Genomic DNA, 20,569 nt, shown 5'->3' with positions numbered 1-20,569 from the left:
AAGCAGTCCAGAGGTGGGGCAGGGCTGTAAAGACTGTTGCTGGAGATCAATAAATATCAGTTGAGGCAAGGGGTAGTGGTGGTCGCAAAGGCTTCTTCAGATCTTGTGAAAGACCTGAAATGATGAGTAGTTAGGGTTTTGCCATGGGAACATTGGAAATCCATGGAAGATTTTTGAGAAGGAGTGAGGCAGGGTCAGATCCTGGCAACAGGAAGGTGACTCTATGGCTACTACAGGACAGTGAAGAGGAGGATTTGCCAACCCTGCGCGTAGCGTGGTTACATTCTGCCCTGGTGGGAGACTGCAAGTAGCAGATTTGGAAGATGATTCTGAAGAGCATCTCTACACACCCCTTTCCTTCACCAAATTGAGTATAATGCAATCATTTCACAAACTTTTCCAGATACTGTGTGGGTCCACATGCAAGGACGGATGAGGGCAGGGAGAATCAGGATGAGCCTCCCCTTCCCCCCCCTACCCCTACTCAGCCCTCTCTCCGCCCCTTAGTCAGAATGTGTTTTGATAAGTGCTGGCTTGGGAACCGCATAAGGGTGACAAACTGTGCCCCCCCACACCAATTAAATTTTTTAAAAAGCTGCTATGGAAGGAGCGAATATTAGTTTCCTGATTTATAAAGCCAAATGGATTAAGCTCATTCATTGCCTGAGGAAACAAAAAGGAAATCTTCAATACCTCTGTGCACATTGAGAACAGGAACAATACTGGTCTTTAGAAAGCAGAAACCTAATTTGGGGGAATCAATTACCCTCTGTGTCCCTGCCTCTGTGGGCTCTCATACCGGCTCTCTCTCAATAGAGATTTCCTGGGAGGTAAAATGTGAAGTTGGTCAACCACATAGACACACCCTCGGTTCAGCCTTGCAGACAGGAGGGAAGAACTAGGCAAAGGGTGGGTGGAGTTCGGTGGGGGTATGCCTGGGTGTCAGGCACCTGTGGAAATAGGGGCAGAGGCTGGGAGGGCTGTGGGATAAAAGCGGGGGTGAGGAGGAGGCAGTACCGAGATGCGCCAAGGACGGGGGCAATGGGAACCTGGGGTTCAAAACAGGGGCGGAGTGGGGGGGGGGGGTAGTTGGGGTTGGTGGGGGAGGGGGGAGCATAGCCCAACAAGTGCACAAACAGCACCCACCGCTTCCTGATCCTCTCATTTTCTCTTCAGTGTTCTGCACTCACACCCCATGGGCTTGAGTGTGCAGCGGGCAATGCTGGGGCAGTTATGAAAACAGAAAGGAGATGGGGCGCTCACCACAGTAGCCACCGAGTCACGTTCACAAAGTCACGCACAGAAACACCCACAATCTCACCATTCCTGTGCTGGATCTCAACCCCGAACCCTCGGTTCCCAGACCCAGAGCCACACCCAGCCCGATGCACTCATGCAGTCCCTCACCATCACACGCACGGATCCCCCATTCACACCCGCACGGCCACAGACTCAAACTCCCACCCGCGATCGCAACACATTCCGCCACCCCCAGGCTCGTCTTCGGCTCGCACAGCGGCTCATCACCCCGCGCAGCCCTCACTCTGGCATGCGGTCACACACACACACACACACACGCACGCACACACACGCACACGGTCGCTCACACGCACACACTCTGGCTGTGCTTTTGTGTTTTGTCAGAATTAATGAGAAAAGTTCCCGTGCCCTGCGGGTAATTAGTGTCCTTGGAGTTAAATAAGCTAATGGCGGGCACCTCTGGCCCAAGCAATTATGTTTGTGTATTGAATAATTGATTCAAAGGGGGGAAGGGCCGCTAATCAGATCTGAGCATAATGAATTGATTTAATTAACAGGGGAACTGAGGGGCCCTGGGAAACGCAGGCTGCACTCAGCTGAGGCGAGCGCGGCCCGCGCGGACGGAGAACGGGCGCGCGGCGGCTGCGGCGGCGGCGGCGGCTCCGGCGGCGGCTCCGGCCCGGCCCGGGCAGCGGCTGCTAGCGCGGCTCCCGCGACCCCGCGGCGGACCGACGCGCCCCCGCCCCCGGGACGCGCACGCCCTCCCGCGCTCCCTGCCCGCGGGGCTAAGCTGCCGGCGCCGGTCCGCCCGCCCCCGTCCCCGGCCGCCGCTCGCGGGGCGCGGAGCCCGCGCGGGGCCGGCGGGAGCAGCGCAGGCGGACGGCCGCGGAGTCCGAGCCGCGCGCCCCTCCGCGTCCTCGGCCCACGCCGGGCTGGAGCCATCGCGGGACCATGGTGTTGGACCAGGAGGACGGTAGGTGCCCGGGGCCGAGGGCCGCGGCGGGCGCGGGGCGGGGGCGGCGGCGCGGGCCCTGCGGAGGCCACCCCGCTCGCCTCGCGGAGGCAGCGTCCCCCCGCGTCGGCCTCGGCCAGCTCGGGCCGCCTGGCCGCTTCCCGGAAGCGCGGCGCTGGGTGTGCGCGCGGGCGAGTGTGCCGGGGTGCCAGGCTCAGCCCCCGGGGTTCCTCAGCGGGGTTGGGAAGTCCCCCGGGCCGCCCCGGACTCGCCAGCCCCGCACGCTCTGGCCCGGAACTTTCTCTCTGGCTCTTGCCGCCTCGCAGACACAGGGAGCGCCTCTGCGACCCGCGCCGCGGGCTTCCCCGCAGTGCCCACTGCCCCAGGTCTCCCAGGCTCCCTGGGTGGGTGTCTGCACGTCCCCCCTTCCTCACCCGACTGCGGAACGGCTCCCCCAGGGGGATGCCCTGAGAACCTACAGTCAAACCAGCATGCTCCTGGGGTCGCTCAGATCTGGAACTTCATAGCTGCGGGATGGGTGACATTGCTTCACCCCTGGCAGGGTTCCCCCAGCCAAGCCTGTCGGGAGGTGCCCTGCTGGCTAGGGTAGGGCTCCAGATCCAGAATATCAGGGGCGGATTTACCTTGAAGCTAACGAAGTTTAAGCTTCATAGTCCTTCAGTGGTCATTTGGCGTTAGTAATCTTGTATTCCTTTTCTTAAAGAGCACCCCAGCCCCCAAATTGCATAAGTAAGCTTGGCTCTCAAAAAATCTGGATCCACCCCTGAGTCCAACTCACAGCTTTCCCATTGTAGCTGCCAGTCTGGCGGGAGCACGCAGAGCCACGCTGCCACGCTGCCCCCATGGGATCATTCCCCAGGGGCTAGGGCAGTTCCTTAGTGCCTGGGAGATGAAGCTCTGAAGCGTGAGGCAGGGAAATTTGAGGCTGGGAGGCAGCTGCTGGTCTGCAGGGAAGGGTCTGGCTGCCTGGCCTTTCTCTCTGGCCTCACTAGTCCCTTGTCCCAGCCTACCATCTTACCCTGGGGTAATCAACTGTCCTGGTTTACCCAGAACCATCTGGTTTTAGCACTGAAAGCCCTGTATCCTGGAAACCCCTCAGTCCTGGGACAAACCAAGACAGTTGGTCAGCCTACATCCACAACCTTCTCAGTGCTGTTGTGCAGGGGTGGATTGGCCTTCATTAAGAGGGTGGGAGAGACCTGCTTTCTGGTGTGCGAAATTGGCCTAGGCTTCCACAAGGCCTAACAAATTATAACTGCAGCTTCCTAGAGGGGTTTCCAGAAACCAAAAGAGGAAAGTTTGTCAACTGTGTACTTCTCCACTCTAGCTGGTTGCAAATTCCTGTGTTTGGACTGCTTTTTAGGGGGCGGGGCAGGACATCTGAACTTGGCCAACAGGCATCCTGATTGTGCTTCAAAATCTGTAGGGTCACTCTGTCCTGTCAGCTGTGGTGGCCACAGGGAAGGGGCCCTTCTCACTCCAAATACCTTTCTGAGCGTCACCTGTGAAGCCAGCTTGTAACCCCACCTTGGAGACAGCTGCACTGTGTTGGAAGCAGGGCCCTTGGGCTGAGGCACATCTGACAGCCTCCACTGAGTTCTGGAATATCTGGTCTGCCCAGGCCCTCAGGCAGAGAGTCTCCCCCACTGCTCGAACACACACACACACCCCGACCCAGTGCACGAACCCTTCCTTAGGACTTTCATTCCAGGTGCAGTGACAAACTGCTAGGACCTGCCCAAAACTTTGAAAGGCAGCCAGTAGAAACCCCTTTCTCCTCACCATAACCTGGGGGTTAATCAACTGGTCTCCCTCTGCTGCCCTCAGAGGCATTTCAAGGACATTCTGGAACACTCTTGGCAATGTTGGCTTGAGAGTACATGCTCATCAGCTGTGGACTGTGTTGGAGTCCCACTACTTCCCCCAAGGGATTGAGGCTTCCACTCTGGTGTTGCAGGTGTGCCTCTGGACCTGGAGGCGGCTTAGGTGGGGGAGGCCTGGGCACAGGAGTTACCTGCGCACCCAGCAATTCCCCATGTGCTGAGAGGGTGGCTGGCTGCTGGATGAGGGTGAGGCTCATGTCTGACTATGTCAGCCCAGCAGGCCCCTTCCTGGCTAGAAGCTCAAGTCACCTAAACCTTACTCCAAGGCTTGCTGGGTAGCTCTATAAAGTGGGAAGGTCTCTGCAGAGGCCCTTCTCCAGATCACTGTGGAAGCTCAGTGCTGACAACAGAGCGTGCAGAGAGAGCTGTGTATGGACATGAGCAGCCCTTCACACACAGCACCGGTCTGCTGATCTATCCTACCAGCTTCTTTAGCTCAGCACCCCAGGCCTGCTCCAGTCCCTGAGTTGGGGCACAGGGCCCCTGACTCCCCAGAGGGATGCTGGTTGGGTGGCTGCTAATTGGGCACGTTGGAGTCTTGGGGGAGCTGTATTGGGACAGAGTCGCCAGCACACCACATGAACAAGAGTGGGAAAGTGCCTCCAGCTAGTCAAGTCCTGGTTTGTGGGTCAGGGCCAGACCCTGAGAGTGAGGAGAAGCGGGCCCTGGAACTGGAGAGTAAAGCCACGGCCTTGGTGGAGCGAATGCCTCCAGGTAGCTAGCACAGAGGCATCTACAGCAAGAACCTAGCCCTTGCCGGCCTGTCAGGCCCATTGCTTGTGACACTGTCTGGCCCCCAGCTCAGGCTGGGGTGAGGGGTTGCTACTAAATGGGCCAGTGGCAGCAGTGCCAAAGCCTCCCTCAGACCCTCGGGATATAGCTCTGGCTGTGGTGGCAGGGGAGAGATCAAGCTCGCAGTCCTGAGGGACAGTGAGACTGAGCAAAATGATATATTTAACATCAAATATACTCAAGGACTATTAGGATTAAGTATTCAAGATGAAGGGGAAAGTGAAACCCTCGGAGCTGCGGATGAGGCATCTCATTAGAAGCAGCCTCTTCTGTTTTCTCAAAGCCTGACTTCCCTTCCTAGGATGGAGGAAGATGGGCCTCTGTACTGCTCCCCCATTCCCCACCCCGGTCAAGCACGTTGCATTGCGGTCTGCCAAGGCTTAAGGGGCACAGCCTGGCCTCCAGGTCTCATTTATACCCAATAAGTCCCCCCACTGTTGGGGCGCCACAGTTTACAAAGCACATTCACATGCATTAACTCATCCCCACAGCAACGTGGGATAGCAGAACATGTCTCCCACTACACAAACAGGGAAACTGAGGCCCAGATAAAGTGATTTTCTAAGATTCACCATTTGCAATAGGCAGAGATGGGATGAAATCCCAACTGGCGGTCCTTTGATCCTCCAGGGACTTCGGCTTCCTTCTCCTTGCCTGGGTCTAGTCCTCAGAAGTGTCTGCCAGGGATGAGCCTCTGACACATCTATCCGAAGCCATCTTTGGGTTAGAAAAAAATCCATTAAGATTTCCATCCCCTCCTGGAACTTGGTACTGTCGAGACAAACAAAACAAAACAAAACACAAAAAACAAACAAACAAACAAAAAAACCTCTTGGTATTTAAGAGTGGCCTTCCTAGAGTAGGCAGTCTGGACACTAGTAGAGAAGTAGGGTTCAGGAGGAGAGGAGATGGGCACTGTCTTCCCTCCTGCCTCCTGAATTACAGAGGAAGAATTTTCAACTCCTAAATAGCAGGAATCTTTTGTTCACTGCTGTATCACCAGTGTCATAATAATACATGCTTAATAAATAGTTGTGCAATGAGAAAAACCTTCAAGGCCGTGCTGCGCTTGCTCAGAGAGAAGCTGAGACAGGATCCCACTTCCTATGGAATTAGGATGCTCTTGCTGGTAGGGGAGGGGGGTGCTGGGGTCAGGGTGGTGCCCTAAGACTCAAAGTGGGAGAGTTTGTACCCTGCAGAGGGTTAACTTTGCCAAAAATCCAGGAAGCAACCAGAAGCCTCTGGCAGAGCAGGTAGGAAGCGAGGGCACGAGGTCAGAGAAAGATCTGCCCGGGGCAGAAACCAAGGCTGAGGGGGTGTGAGTGACAGACAAGGGTGGTACACCTGACCAAGGGTCTGGGATGAGGGCCCTGGGTGCTGCGCGGAGCCACGCGCCGAGCTGGGGCCGAGCTACCTCCAGGTGGCGCTGCGGAGCCGGGCACCCGCGCGTCTCCACTCCCCATTAACCCAGGAGGGAGGGGGGCCTCGGGAAATGTGTGCATTTATTCAGTAGCAGGAGTGCAAACCTCATACATTGAGGGAGAAAGGCAGCGGGAGACGGCCGCCGAGATTCCCCCATCTCTTTGAATATAATTTTAGATTGAGATTCAGATTAAATCCGAGGGGAAAACACTTTATGAGGCTGAAAGCTGTGTCGTTGCCAGAGCCAGGGTTATGAGCTATCAAATGCAATTACATTAAGACAGATTATACTGGGCAAATTGAGCCATTTAGAAGGTGAGAATCAAAGAAACGGCTCTGATCCTCTCTTCCCTGTTCTCTCTCCCTCTCCCCCCCTCTTTAAATTGCAGTTCGTAGTTCCTTGCAATTCTGAGGCACAAAAGTAGGTGAGACTGCTTTTGTATCTGCGAAGTGCTTCACTCCTGAATGTAATTCTAGCTGAGTGCAATCTAGGTTAAGAGCCGGACAAGCGGGTAATTAGAGCCCGCTCGCTGCCCGAGGACCGGCCGCCCCGCCGAAGCGCGCCCCGAGTCGGCGCCCTTCTCCCGGCCGAGCCGAGCTGCGGCTGGACACGGAGCGCCCGAGATGATGGTGCTGGACAAGGAGGACGGTAGGTGGCGGGCGGGGGGCCGACGCCCCGCACCCCTTGGCCCCCCGCCGCGGCGCGCGGGAGCACACGCCGGGACGCTGGCTCACACACGCCGGGCGGTGCAGGGCTTCCCGGGAGGGCGGCGCGCGGGGGGAGAAGGGCGGGGGCGGCCAGGTGGGGCCGGGGGAGGGGTGAGTGAGCCCGGGGCGGGCGGGCTGTGCGCCGGCCGCGTGCAGGCTCGGGTCCCCTCGGATCTCGGCGCAGTGGCGCTCCGCGCGGGCGTTTCGTCTTTGCGGCCGCTCCTCTCACCGCAGCCATCTCCCTCGCGCCGGCCGCATAACCCGAGAGGGTAGAAGCGGCGGGCAAATCGGGGGCTTCGGGAGAATCGGACGCCAGAGCTTGCGGCCAGCGGGCGCGCGGGAAGACCCTGCTTGCCCCTGGGTGCCCGGCGGGCGAAGGGAAGGCTGGCTGGACCCTCGGGGAGACAGACGTCTCAAGTAGTGGCCCACTATCTCCCCGTCCCCGGGCGCGGAGGCGGGAGTTTGGCCCAGAGGAAGCAAGTGTCCCGCCACCGGCCAGTAGCACTCTTGCAGGAGCGGCCTGCAACAGTGCCATGACCTGCTGTGGTCGAGAGCCTCAGTGTGCCCTACAGGTCAGAACAGAGGGGGCCAGGGTTGCTGGAAGCCTCTAGAAGGTGGTCCCACATACCCCAAAGCCTTCCTGACTGGTAGTGCCCTGCAGTGTGTGTCCTGGTATGTTTAGGAGAGGTTGGGGAACCCGTTGCGCTTGAGGGTAAAACCAAGCAGGTGCCCTGTGACCCAAACGGAGTACCCAGTGTCCAAAGAGTAGCAGTTTCCTGGCTGGCCCCAGGCCCCCCTGCCCTATAGGTGAGGGTTGCCTGGTGTGTTGGTGTTGTAGGGAGATTAGTATGTAATTGTTGGCACCCCTGCTGTCGCCTGACTTCTGGTAAGGAACTGAGAAGGTGGCTTTGCTGTGTGTCAGCAGGAATCTTCTTTGACCATGGTGGCCATTCTCTGACCTTCTGCTAGTCAGTCTTTACTGGCCTGGGCCCTCTGCCCACCAGGTCAGTGGTGGTGTTGACCTGGTCACTTAGTAAAAATTCCAAGTTCAGTGACTTGCTCAAGGTCACACAGGGTGCGCCCTTTGCTGCTACCACATGCTGATGCTCCTAGCCTCCCCACCGCCTCTAAGACCTTCATCAGGGAGGGACATTTAAAGGGTCTGGTCTGGGAGTCGTGTGTGGAGGAGCCTTGTGGCCAGTAAGCCCACGAAGGCTATTTCTCAGCACGTATGTAGTAAGAGAGGCAAGGGGGAACTAAGTGTTTCTGGCCAAAAGAATGTATTTGCCAGGGTCTGGCTGGGATGGATGTAACCTCCATCTCTAGTATGCTCTACCTCTCTCCAGGATCCCCATGTGGGCTGTCATAGGACTAGGCTTCTACAGGTCTGTGTAACGAAAAGGAGAAGGGACCCGGTCAGGGCAGGCCAGGAGGGAGGAGGCTTTTTGTCGTGCCCATATCTAGCCTTCACTTTCCCTCTTGGTAAAATGAGGGGCTTGCAGAAGATAGTGCAGAGGGTCATTCCTTGGTGTCTGGAGGTACTCTCATGATGGAAAGCATGTGGAAATCAAGGTATGTCTTCAGCCATGGTTATTTGGCATGCTTGGCTCCTCAGGCCCAAGCCAGAAATCGAAAACACCCAGGCCCTATCCTTGGGAGGCCTTAGGGAGATTGTTCTCCTGGGACAAGATGACCTCTACCACTGCCACCTACGTAGTGCCCTGTGCAGGCATCCCAGATTTCCTTTGAGCTCTGTGATACTCAAGATTTTCAGATGAGCCCTGAATGGGAATAGATATCTGGAGGTCATTTTAGCCAGTCTCCTGCCTCCAGACTGCAGTGCACCTCAACCACTTGGGCATATGTGTTTCCCCTAGTCTCCACCAGATCTGCAGAGGGGAGCTCAGGATGCCCCTTGGTCCCCTTCTCTGTCCAGTCTAAGCAGTGTGGTGCCCACTACAGTTCATACCACTGAGCTCTGGGGGCCCATAACAGCACAAGGAAGGTAGACAGCCGGGGCCCTGAGGAGCCATTTGATTCTTGTCCTGCCCAGCCCAGAGGTGTCCTCCAAAAGCAATCTTTCTGCTCGTAAATCTCCCCTCCACTTCATATTAGAGTCTGGCTTCTTCCAATTCCAAGAACCCCTGCGGGTGGCACCGTCAGTAGGGGAAGGGAGAAAGACTCTAGATCCGCTCACCTGCCCCTCTGTGCCTGCTGCCTAATTTCTTCCTGGCACTTACCCCTTTCAGCAGGTGGCCCTGTGAGCTGGGTGGCAGCATTGGCCCCCAGGGCCCCCAAGAAGCATGTCCCTCAGGGATGCAGCACTGCACCCTTTGTCTGGCTGCAGCAGGGACTCGGGCCCTTATTAACCACCCCCAATGCCTTTTCTCTACCTGACAGCATCTTGTTGGAAGGGGCTGGGGCTCCTCTGGTTGAAGTCAGGTCTGCCAGCTACCGAGGACCAAAGCTCTTGCTCTGCTGGGCTGCGGGGCTTTCATGTTGCACTTCTGAAAGATAATAAAATATCAATCGCTTTGCCGTAGCAACGGGTTTAAGAGACTTTCTGAAGTATTGAATCGTTAGAAAAAAAAAAATTTTTTTTTTTTTTTTTTTGCTTTTAAGCACAGTGCATTATTAATAAAGTAATCCATTAGGTCGAGCAGTGAAGGGCCACCACAGAGAGGAAAGATCTGTTTTGCAAATGGTTAAACTTCTGGTTTTAAGATTAATTGCTTTCATTTGGACGCTTGCTCTTGGCCTAGCCATCTCCACTTTACTGGAACTCAGGGTCCAGGCTTTCTAAATGCCGTCGGGCCTGCCTGTCAGCAAAGGAAGCCCTGCTCCAACTTTCCCGGAGAAACAGCCCTTCTTTCCCTGGCACCTGTGCCTGAGCTGGCACTAGGCTGCGGGCCTTCCGGAGAGGCTTGCAATCTAGGAGAGCAAAGGGACCTCTGAGCACAGAGAGCCAGATTAGCCCTCAGGCCATTGGAGAAGAGACCCTTGAGTAGAGGCAGGCAGCAGAGGGTCCAGCAGCCCCAGGAGCAATGAGAGCCTTGGGTTGGGACTGGGCAGGAGAGGACGCAGAGGGCACCCTCTCAGGGGTGTTGGACCGGGTACATGCTAGAGAAGGGCAGGTAAGCTGCCTCTGGAAAGGCCCAGCCGGAAGACTGGAGTGACCACAGGGCACAGCAGGCAAATTGGAGAACTAAACACCAGACATGATCCTTAGAGCATTTTTAATAAGTGAAATTGCCTAAGGACAGTGGAGCTGGACTGAGGAGGGCCAGACAGTGAGTCTTCAATTGTTAATGACCACTATGAGTGTGACCTCCACAGTGGACCTGGTTGATCCACCAGGGCAGGCTCTTGGCTATTCTTGGGTACTGACCAGCTTTTGCTCAGCCATTGGCAAGGCCTCCTGGGATAGCCCATCACGCTCTGGACTGAGAAGAGTCCTTGGGGGTCTCTCCTAGCAGAGTGTGGCCAGGACCTTCGTGGCCCCAGAGATAGAGGCAGGGAGTGGGCCCTGGTGCTGTTCCATGCCAGAGACCCCAGTGGGTCAGCAGGAAGTCAGAGTCCAGCAGATACTGGTGCCTACTGAGGACTGGTAAAGGCCTTGTGAGACCAATAGCATGGGGCCCAGGCCTGACACTTGCCTGGTGCCTAGAAGAGAAGGGTCTCCATCTGTAGCTCCCATGCCAGCTCCGGCAGCAGCTACCTCCTCGCTGCTGAAAACAAGGCTTCACAGATCTTGAGCAGCATGTACAGCTGCTTACCCTTCCTGCCCCAATTCAGCCAGGCAGAGAGCCTGTAAAGATGGGTCTCCCTCACCCCCTCCCAGAGCCTTGGGTAAAGAAGCAGGTGCGTTTCTCTGTTCCCTGCTCTTCCGTTCATTTGCCCACATGGAGCACTAAGGGGGGGTGGGGGACAGGGAAACAACATAAATTGGTCTGTCGTCCAGAATCCATGTCTCGCTAATGTACCCAGATTAACTCAACTGTAAATTGTCTCCTTGGATGGCAGTGTCTTGCTAAAAGTTTCCCATATGATTCATGATTTGGATTGCTTTTAACGGCTATTGGCTAAGCAAGCCGGTGACTGTACAAGGTGATGCAATTGGCATTAGTGAGGGGAGGCACGGGAGCGTGTAATGCAGTCAATACTGCATTAACTACTGATGCCCAATTACAGGGAGTGGGAGAGAGCCTTTCAGGAGCATTAGGACTGGGGGAAGCTGAGATCACTGGCCGCTGCTCGCCTAAAAGCTTCACCCTTTGCGTGCCGGGGCTTGGCGCTGACGTGGCCGCTCACTTGGCCTCTGTCGCTGCAGGAGCTGCCTGTCTCTCTTACGGTCTCTCTCTCCCTTTCTGAACATGTCCCACAAAGATGCTTTTAGCACATGGAAGTGCGCATTTTCCTAGAACCTGGGCCTGCCTTTCATCCCTCAGAGAATTGATTCCCCACCCCAGCCAGTGTCCCAGAGTCAGACCAGGTGGCTGCCCCACCCACTTCCATTTAAGGAGCCTCCCAGCAGGCCCCATTTGTGAGCAGGACCAAGAGGAGATCTATTTTGGTCTCTCTCCCTTGGAACAGATGAATGATTGCCAGCAAGCATTGGCGGCTACCCCTCTGTGGTCGTGGGCAGAGGAACATGAGGTTCGGCCTCAGAGCAGTGGGCCGCGGGCACCTGGCTGCCAGAGTTGAGAAGTGGCCATGGATGGACAGACCAGGCCTCCTCTGAGCAGGAGACGGAGCTGGAGAGCCTCCCAGGGACACGACCCAAGCCATGTTGGGGTCCCCACCAAATGCAGACCCCCTCCAGAGCTATATCCACCAGGGCAGACCTGCCCATAAGTAGCCCGCAGGCCAAGGCTTTTGTTCAGATCCACCTCCAGGGACCAGAGGAACTCCTGATCAGGGGTGCTAGGAGATTGGAAGGAGTTAGGGAGGAAGGTAGAGGAAAAGGGCATTGGTTCCCCAGTGTGCCAGGCACCACTGGGCTCATTGCTGCCTCCACCATTCTGCTAAGCTGTGCAGGTCCAACGTGCCCACTGTGGTTTTGTGTTCCATGCCCACCTGATGTTGAGGTTGCTTTGCCTCCATACCATCTCATCTCCACAATGAGAACAACCGTGTCTAAATGGTTGGGTTGTTAATGAGGATTAAATAAGATAATATCTGTGTATACATTTGATAAACCAGGAGGCCTCATGCCTGTGTGAAGTGTTCTCCACACAGCTGGAGTATGATCAAATAATCTGGCACCCGATTTGGTGCCTTGTTCACTCACTCTCCCTCTTCCAGTTTACCCATCATGGCCATTGATCACTGCCATCCAGGAGGCACGCTGTCTTCACTAGTTACCACTGTCCAGATCTCCAAGGCAGATAGCATTGTAGGAAGAAGCCTTCAAGACCACTCTTTGCAAGCCCATCCATTTATAGGGGGACAGTTGAGGAAAGTGGGCAGGAGAGTTGCCCAGGGTTCTGTAGGGAGCGCAGAGATTCAGCACCTTTCTGAGCTCTGTGCCCAGCTTCCATGACCTCTGACCCTCTCTCCAAGGCATGATGAGGTGGTAGAAAACTCTGACTAGGCGAGACATCAGCTATACTGGCACCGGGTGCCTGAGCATCCCAGTCGTGGCCCCAGCCAGCCTGCCGACAGCCCGCAGGACACGATTCTGTCCTCAAATGGAAGTCCTCCTGGCATGTGCTGATGGGCTCTAACCTGGCCTGGGCCTTCATGGACCAGAGCACCCCAAAGGTGCATATGGCATGTAACCCATCCTACCTGCCGTGTCTATAATTGAAGGACATGGAGGCATGCAGGACATCCTCCCACCCTCACGCTTACTCTTCATGGCATTGCTAGGGTGAGTTTTCCTGACAGGTCTGCACTCAGGATAGGACCACACCAGTGGAGCCAACTTGCACTGGCCTACACATCTCTTCCCAACTCTGAGTTCCGTGGCATCAGGTTGATAGCTTGAAATCAGCCATGGTGGGAGTATTAATACCGTGGAAATCGGCAAACCATACAAATAAGGGCTTTTTCTCAGAGAGCCAATTGTTAAGTATTTATCAGCACACCCCTGGATTGCATTCATCTGGGGCTCTGGACCCACCTGTTTCTTTTCTGCCACTGCCATCCTCCCATCCCACCTAGCATCCTTCTCCTGGTTCTTGCTACAACCAGGAACCCAGCCTCTGCTATCCTGACATGATGCCTGAGACCCTCTGCCATGCTAGCTGTCCAGTGCGGGGCTAACGTATTCGCTCTGGTTTTGTGTTGCAGGCGGACTCCGGCATTTACCACTGTGTTCTTGTTCATGTTGTTCCCCTCGCCTGGCATGCCCTTTCCCCTGTAGATGACCTTGCAGGAGCCTACAGGTGGTCAGAGCCTCTTACAGACCATTCCAAGCCATGCTCAGAGTCGCATCCACCCTACCTAGCAACAAGCTGGTCTCTTGTTGGAGTGTGTTCATTTTGTGTTTTGTCTAAGGCAGGAGTCCACGGTGGCTGACACAACTTGAGGCAAATTAAAGGCAGGTGATGTGACAGGAGTGAGCAGGCCGGTCTAGGTTGCAGGGGCAGATGCCTCAGAGTGCAGGCCTGCCAGGCCAGAGTGGGTCACTGGCTCCTAACTCCTGCCTCTTCCCGACTGAGCTGTCTTGAGTGGCCTGCTGTCTTCGTGTACAGCCTGATTCAGGAGACCTGCGTACTAGGTCCCAGCTGACTGCTATGTGACTTCAGACAATTTACTGGGCTTCAGTTTTCACGTCTCTAGAATGGGAATGATAACGTCCACGTACACACTTGATAAGCCAGGAAGCCTCATGCCTCTGGAGCAACATTGCTTTGTGCAGAGCTTACAGTCTGATCTCTTTGGCTGCAGCTTCTCAGTCTTTAGGAGTCATAGAAACACACTTGCTATTGTTTTACTGAACCCTTACTTAAAAGTGAGGCATTGTGCACTGTGTGTGTATTAGTAAGTCATTGCTGCGTAACCAACCACCCCCAACTCAGAGGTTCAAAACAACAAGTATCCATTTGGCTCTTGAATCTGTAGGTCAGTGATTTGGGCTTGGCTTGGCTGAGCAGTTTCTCGGGTCTCAACTGAACTCTCTCATGCCTGGCAGATGGCCGATCCACTGGACACCAGGGATACAAGTCCCTCATCATCCAGCAAGCCCTTCCAGCCTGTTTTCATGGCAGAGACAGGTCAGGAGGTAGAGTGGAAGTCTACAAGGTTTCTTGAGGCCGAGGTTTGGTTCTGACAGGTTTCGCTTTTGCCACATTCTGTCGGCCAAAATAAATCACAAGGCCAGCCCAAGTTCAGGGACTGGGTGGGGGTGGTCAGATTCTGCCCTTAAAGGAAAGAGGTAGAGACTCACATTACAAAGGGTGTGCATACATACCAGCAGGAGGAGTAGAGAATTGGGGTCATTTCTGTACTCAGTCCACCAAAGCATCTCCCATGTGAGATCTCACATAATACCCTGAACCACCCTAGAAAGAGCTGCTCGTATTATCCTCATTTCACAGATGAGAAAACCGCCATCCAAAGAGGCTGTGTAGCTAGCTGGTCGCAGGTCCCCCACCTGCAAGTGCCTGAGTTCAGGCCATCTGACTACAGAGTGTGCCGTCCTTCTCTGCGCTCGGCTGCCTCCCTGTTCCAACTGACAGACTTGGAGCTGGGGGAGAAGGACACCCAGGGAGGGTTCACGGGAGAAGAGGTGGAGCCAGCTGGTGTTCCAGCCAGCCAGGATGCCTGGGGACAAGGTGAGGGAAGCTGGCTGTCTGGGTGGTTTTTCGGGGCTGCCATTGGAGGCAGCAAGCCTGGAGGGGAACCACAATGAGGTCAGCCCCCCGCTGCCTTCTCTGGCTTTTCCACTCTGCCCTGCAGTGCCCCTGGATGGTTGGAAGGGGTGAGAAGCTCCGTGGTTACCAGGGCTGACTCCAGCCTGGGTGTGTATGCAGATGCAGTCAGTCAGGAATCAATTCATTGGTTAGCCCCTCACCTCAAAACGGGGCGGTAAGTGGGCTGGTGAGAGGCCTGTGTACATTCATAAACCAGCTGATTGAAAAGCAATATTTCAGATAAATACAAGCCAGCGATCTATCAGTGGTTGTAATAAAACCCAGGCTTCAGGCTGTGATTTTATTTTGAAATAATAAGAATTGCTTGATTCTTTTTACTTGAGTTACCATGGTAATTCCGGCGTGGAGCAGTGTTATATTGATTTAGAAAGTGGACAGTAATATTTCTTTTGTGTTATTCTGTTTCTAGGCCTTGATTTCTAATTTCCACTTGGAGATTACTTTTATAAATTTCTTAAGTCCTTCCACTTTTTTTCCTCTCACAGTATAATTTTCCTCTCACACGCCACTATGTTCTGAGCTTATTGGTTTGCTCTTATTTTAAATTAAACTTGCTGGTTTCAAATATTGAAATGACATCTTTGTCTGTGTCTGTACTTCGGTTTAGCAAAATATTACAGTCTGACGCTTTCTGCTTAATAATTTAAGGGAGGCATTCTGTCGGCCCTCACTGGGTGCTGATAACTTATGACTCAACCAGCGCAGGCCTTAAACTCCTGACATTTTAATATTGTGTGGCGGGAGCAGCCACCCCTCCGCTCTGAGTCTCAGTGGAGAAAACCTGTGTGGCACCCCAGAAGGGAGGTTTAATAACTCAGCCTCACCCGTTGGTGTGATGACTTGATAGAGAGGGGACGGAGACCCAGTCTTCCCACGTAAGTGGCCGCCGCTCGGGCCCAAGCACGTGCTTTGTCCTGTCTCTCCCTTCCCTGAATCTTTACAAGGTCCAATTCCCGATCCCTGGTGTCTGGGAAGGACTATGCAGGGGACTGCCCGCGGGTGCCATCCGGATGCTGGAGTGCCCTGTTTCTCAGCTTTCCCTTTTGTAAAACAAGGGGAGCTCACATGGGCTTTGAGTCACACAGACTGGGTTCAGATCCCGCCTCTGCCGTGTAGTGATTCTGAATGACAAATGGTAATCGTAATTCCGACTAGTCAAACAGGTGTGATTAAGACCGTCTGCTAGGTCCATCGAGGCTTCAGTTGGCCAGGCTCCTAATGGTCTTGTAGATGATTGGTACAGTTCCCTAACCTTCCTTAGGTTTTAGTGAGGAACAGGGGAGAAAGTGGAAGTGGTTGTGCTTTGAAATACTGACTCTGCTCCCGACATGCGTGGGGTTCAGAGACCCAGGAGAATTGCTGTTTGGAAAGGACCTAGGGCTATGGCGTGGTGAGGTGGGTCAGCTCCGCCTGCTTTCCTGGTCGGCCCAGCAGAAAGCAAGGGGGCTCTGTCCTCTGGGTTCCCCTGAGTACTCCACAGCAAGGACTGGACTCCATAGGGAAACTCACAGCAACGTGGATTATAGGGCTGAGATGGATCTTCAGGGTCCCCTCTCTCTGGCCTGAGGAGAGGTTCCTGCCCTGTGTGGTACGCCAGTGAGGTAGTGTATTAGCTACCTATTGCTGCGTAACACATTATTTCACAATTTACCATCTTAACACCCATTTTTTAATCTCATGGTTTCCATGGGTCAGGGGCCCAGGTGCAGCTTAGCGGGGTCCTCTGCTCAGGGTCTTTTTTACAGACGATAATTACGGTGTTGGCCGGGGCTGTGGTCTCATGTCGGGATTCATCTGGGGATTGAGCTTTCCCATTCACTTATTTGGTTGTTGGCAGGATTCAGTTCCTCATGGGCTGTTGGACTGGGGGGACCCATTCCTAACTGACTGTGGATCAGAGACAGCTCTCATTTCCATGCCACGTGGGCCTCTCCAACATGGCAGCTTGTTTCCTTAAAGCCGTCAAGAGAGAGTGTCTGCTAGCAAGCAGTAGCTCACAGTCTTTTATAAGATGTGACACGTCTAATCACAGATGTGACATTCCATCACTTTGGCTGCATTTTCTTCCTTGGGAGCAAGTCCCTAGGTCCAGCTCATACTCAAGGAAGTGGGAGGATTACACAAGGGCATGAATAATAGAAAATGGGATCATTGGGACCATGTTAGAAATCAGCCTACTGTGAGAGGTGAGCCTCTGGCACAGCATCTCAGGCCTCAGGTGTCCAACAGTTTAGCCGCCCCAAGAGAGAATGAAATATCAGCTCCATCCCCAGGAGGCCCATTGCCTCTGCCTCACACCAGGGAAAGCCACAGATGTCTCAAAGCCTTTCACTTAATCTTCACGGCTCCCTTGGGAGTCTGGAAGATCAAACACTAGACCCATTTTGCAGAGGAGGAGGTTGTGCTCAGAGAGGGAAAGACACTTGCCTAGGATAGCCCAGCAAGTTGGTATGTGGCAGACTTGCGATGAGAACCAGGCCTCTGCCTGCCATAAGCTTGGGGAGGTAGTGGTAAAGACACTCCTAGGCCTCCCTGACCCGAGTGGTAAGAGGCAGTAGCACTGATTGTAAGCACACACAGGGACCAGGGCTAGGGATGGAAACCTCTGGATTCCTTGTTTGACAGATGGTAAGTTTGCTGAGGACACTAGGAGCCTACAGAGCAGCTGTTCATTACCTAAGGGCCTCTCTTCTCATTCAGTGGTGACTCTGGGAGGAGGTGAGGGTGGTTCCTCCTGAGCCAGTCTTTCTGAGGCTGTTGGACTGAGGGCCTCAACCTCCCCCTGGCTGTTGCCAGGCCAGGGGGGGCCAGCATCTTTGGGGCAGCCTGGGTGGAGACCACTTGAAGAGTTCTTCACATGGGAGCAGGACTAGAGGAGGCTCTCCTATGAGCTGGAGCACAGGGCCGAGCCAGGACTCCTGCACCCATAGCCTGGCTCTGTCCCCAACTCACAGTATGTCCATGGACTGGCCCCTTCCACCCTCTGGGTCTGTGCTTCACTATTTACATCACAGGGGCTGCTGGCGGCTTGATGCCTAGTGGTACTGTGTATGGAGACATAACTGTGGGGAACGAATGTTTTGAGGCCAAGGCCAGGAGCAAGAAACCATCCTGACAAGGTTGCTTTTTCTTTGGTGTCCTGGGGTCAGAGAAGTAGAGATTCCAGACGAGGACATCTCTGGCCTCTGGCCCTCCATACTTGGTCTTGCCACATTTGAATCCAGGTGGATGGTCTGGTTTCCAGCTGTTCCCGGGCAGATCCACAACTAAGAGGCAGAGGGGACCCCTGAAGCAAGCCCAGAGCCTGGAGGCCAGTGAACACAAGTCACAGCCTCAGGCCTGAAGGGATCCTGGTTAGTTACCTCCTTTTATGGCAGGGAAACTAAGGCACCAAGAAGCATCTATTCCCTCTCTCAGCTGAATGTCTCTAAGATACTTTCTGAGTAGAAAAGTCTGAGGCCCAGCAGAGGCTGCCTCCAGCCCACGATGGGATGCTGGGTCTATACCCCATCTCTTTGCTTGTCAGTTAGAGGCTGTCTCTAGCAATCAACGGTTATTACTCAAGCCAGAAGCTGTTTTCCGTCTGTGAGGTGTCTTGGCAGGAGCTAGGGCTCTGGAGGAGCAAAAGGCAGTGGACAGGTCTCCCGCAGGTACAGGGTTCTGACCTGGTACTCAGCCCAAGTACAGAGTGTCACCTGTCTTTTTGTCCCCTGGATGTTTTCACACTGCTCTTTGATCCTCAGAATTTTTTTTATCAGATCAGTGCCAAAATATGCCTTACATGTGAGAATAACATCTTAGTAATATTATTGAAAATGTAACAATTAAAAAATATCCCGGAAAAAAAAATCAAAATTGGTTGAAATAATTAACACAAAGCAAAACTGGCAGCAGTTAAGATCGCACCTGGTAAAATATGGTATTAACTAAGATTTGATGGAGGAATCAAATCTTCCTGATAAAATTTAGATCTGCCAAAGTTGGCTCAGGAAACATTTTTTGGTAGAAGTAATTATCACAAAAGAAATCTCAACCATGTCAAAAGCTCTAGTTCATAAGATTTAATATGAGCCAAAAACTGATCATGAACCAAATAGTCACTTCAAACTTAAAAATAATCCCAATAAAAATAATTCCAGTAATGTTGTTGAAAAAATAATTTTTTTAAGTGCTAGGAAAAAAAAAAAACAAAAGAATTCTAGTGAAATAAAAACAGGAAAGGGGGGCAAATCTTGGTTTAACGCTAGTGAATAGAAAATTGATGAAGGAATCAAATTGACTTAATAGAGCTCATTAAGAACTACTTTCTTGATGAAAAATCATTAATGTTAGTATAATTATTATCAAAATATGTGTTAGGGGCTAGTTCCTAGTAGCAGATGCTTAGCAAATACTTATTAAGTGAATAGTGAGTGAATGAATGAACGAATGAATGAACAAACAGGTGAAAGAGGTTGGAGAGGAGCAGAGAAGATCACAAGGATTGCTGTGTTCTAGAGAGAGGATAGAGTTACACTTTATTAAGATTATTTGTACTGCTCTGGTATGTTTTCCAACACCACCCAGCAGTTCTCCAGTTCTCAATGGACACCGACTAGGTGTCCTACAATTTAACTCAGTTCTGACATTCTCTGGCATCAGCTCCCACAGATTAAGGGCTCAGTCTCACAAGACTTTCCCCACTTCAGAGGCCAATCACAAATCCAGGATGTCATCTATACTTCTGGCAGGCCTGCTCTAAATCAGAGTTCCCATGATCCCCTCCTCAGGTTAGAGAATTTTCCAGGATGGCTCACAGAACTCAGAGAAACACTTTCTTATACTGACCAGTTTACTATAAAAGCTACAGATGAAGAGGTACATAAGGTGAGGTCTGGGGAGAGGGGTCCTGAGCACAGAAGCTTCTGTCCCTGGGGAACTGGGGTACATCACCCTTCTGGCACACGGATGCATTCATCAACCTAGAGCTCATCAAGTTTTGTTCAAGAGTTTTTTTGAAGCTTAATCTCCAGCCCCCTCCCTGTCTTTCCTGGAGGTCTGTCAGTACACAGGGCTGAAAGTCCCAGCCCTCTAATTGCTGGGTCTTTCTGGTGACCAGCCCCATCCTGAGGCTGGCTGAGGTCCTCACCTTAAGTCACCTCAATAGCATAAACGTAGGTGGGCTCAGAAGGGGCTCCTCAGGAATAACAGAAGATTTTCCTATCACTCAGGAAAATCAAGGGTTTTAGAAGCTCTGCGCCAAGAACCGGAGACAAAGACCAAATATATTATTAAACCACAGCTACTCTGGGGAAAATAAATCAGAGGGGCAGAAAAGACAATGCATAATGTGAGGGGGAAGCATTTTTCCTTTTGAGCTTCCCAGAGTATCTGCTCCCCACCCCTCCAGCATCAGACTGCTCCCTGCTCCTTCCTTCCTTGCTTCCTTCCTTGCTTCCTTCCTCCCTCCCTCTGTTTCCTCCCATTTCCTCCCATTTCCTCCCATTTCCTCCATTTCCTTCTGAGTCTGCAGTCTGCACATGTGAGGTGATGGGGTGCAAATGGGGGTCTGGATGGTTAAGAGAAGAGGCAGTTGAAGTCCAGGAAAAAAAGGGTAGAGGGCATGACTGGAAGTGTGGCCTTGGAATGTGATGGCTCATCTGAGGTCTCCC

At 53.4% G+C, this 20,569-nt stretch overlaps 1 protein-coding gene across 2 annotated transcripts in view; it reads left to right on the top strand.

The window, feature by feature from the left end:
- Positions 1 to 2,083: 2,083 nt before the first annotated feature.
- The window catches only part of LMO1 (LIM domain only 1), a 41,913-nt gene continuing 23,427 nt past the window's right edge, over positions 2,084 to 20,569 (top strand). Inside the window, exons 1-2 of one of the 2 annotated variants that reach the window (XM_058688142.1) lie at positions 2,097 to 2,233; positions 6,720 to 6,979. In XM_058688142.1, the coding sequence (XP_058544125.1) occupies positions 6,955 to 6,979 (25 nt within the window). In that variant the 5' untranslated portion in view covers positions 2,097 to 2,233; positions 6,720 to 6,954. Of the gene's footprint in view, positions 2,234 to 6,719; positions 6,980 to 20,569 lie in introns of both variants that reach the window. The other variant, XM_058688143.1, reaches the window with a different exon arrangement.

This window comes from Neofelis nebulosa, chromosome 10, assembly GCF_028018385.1.
Source record: "Neofelis nebulosa isolate mNeoNeb1 chromosome 10, mNeoNeb1.pri, whole genome shotgun sequence".
Taxonomy (NCBI): domain Eukaryota; kingdom Metazoa; phylum Chordata; class Mammalia; order Carnivora; family Felidae; genus Neofelis; species Neofelis nebulosa.
This window is presented reverse-complemented; position numbering and strand designations above follow the sequence as displayed.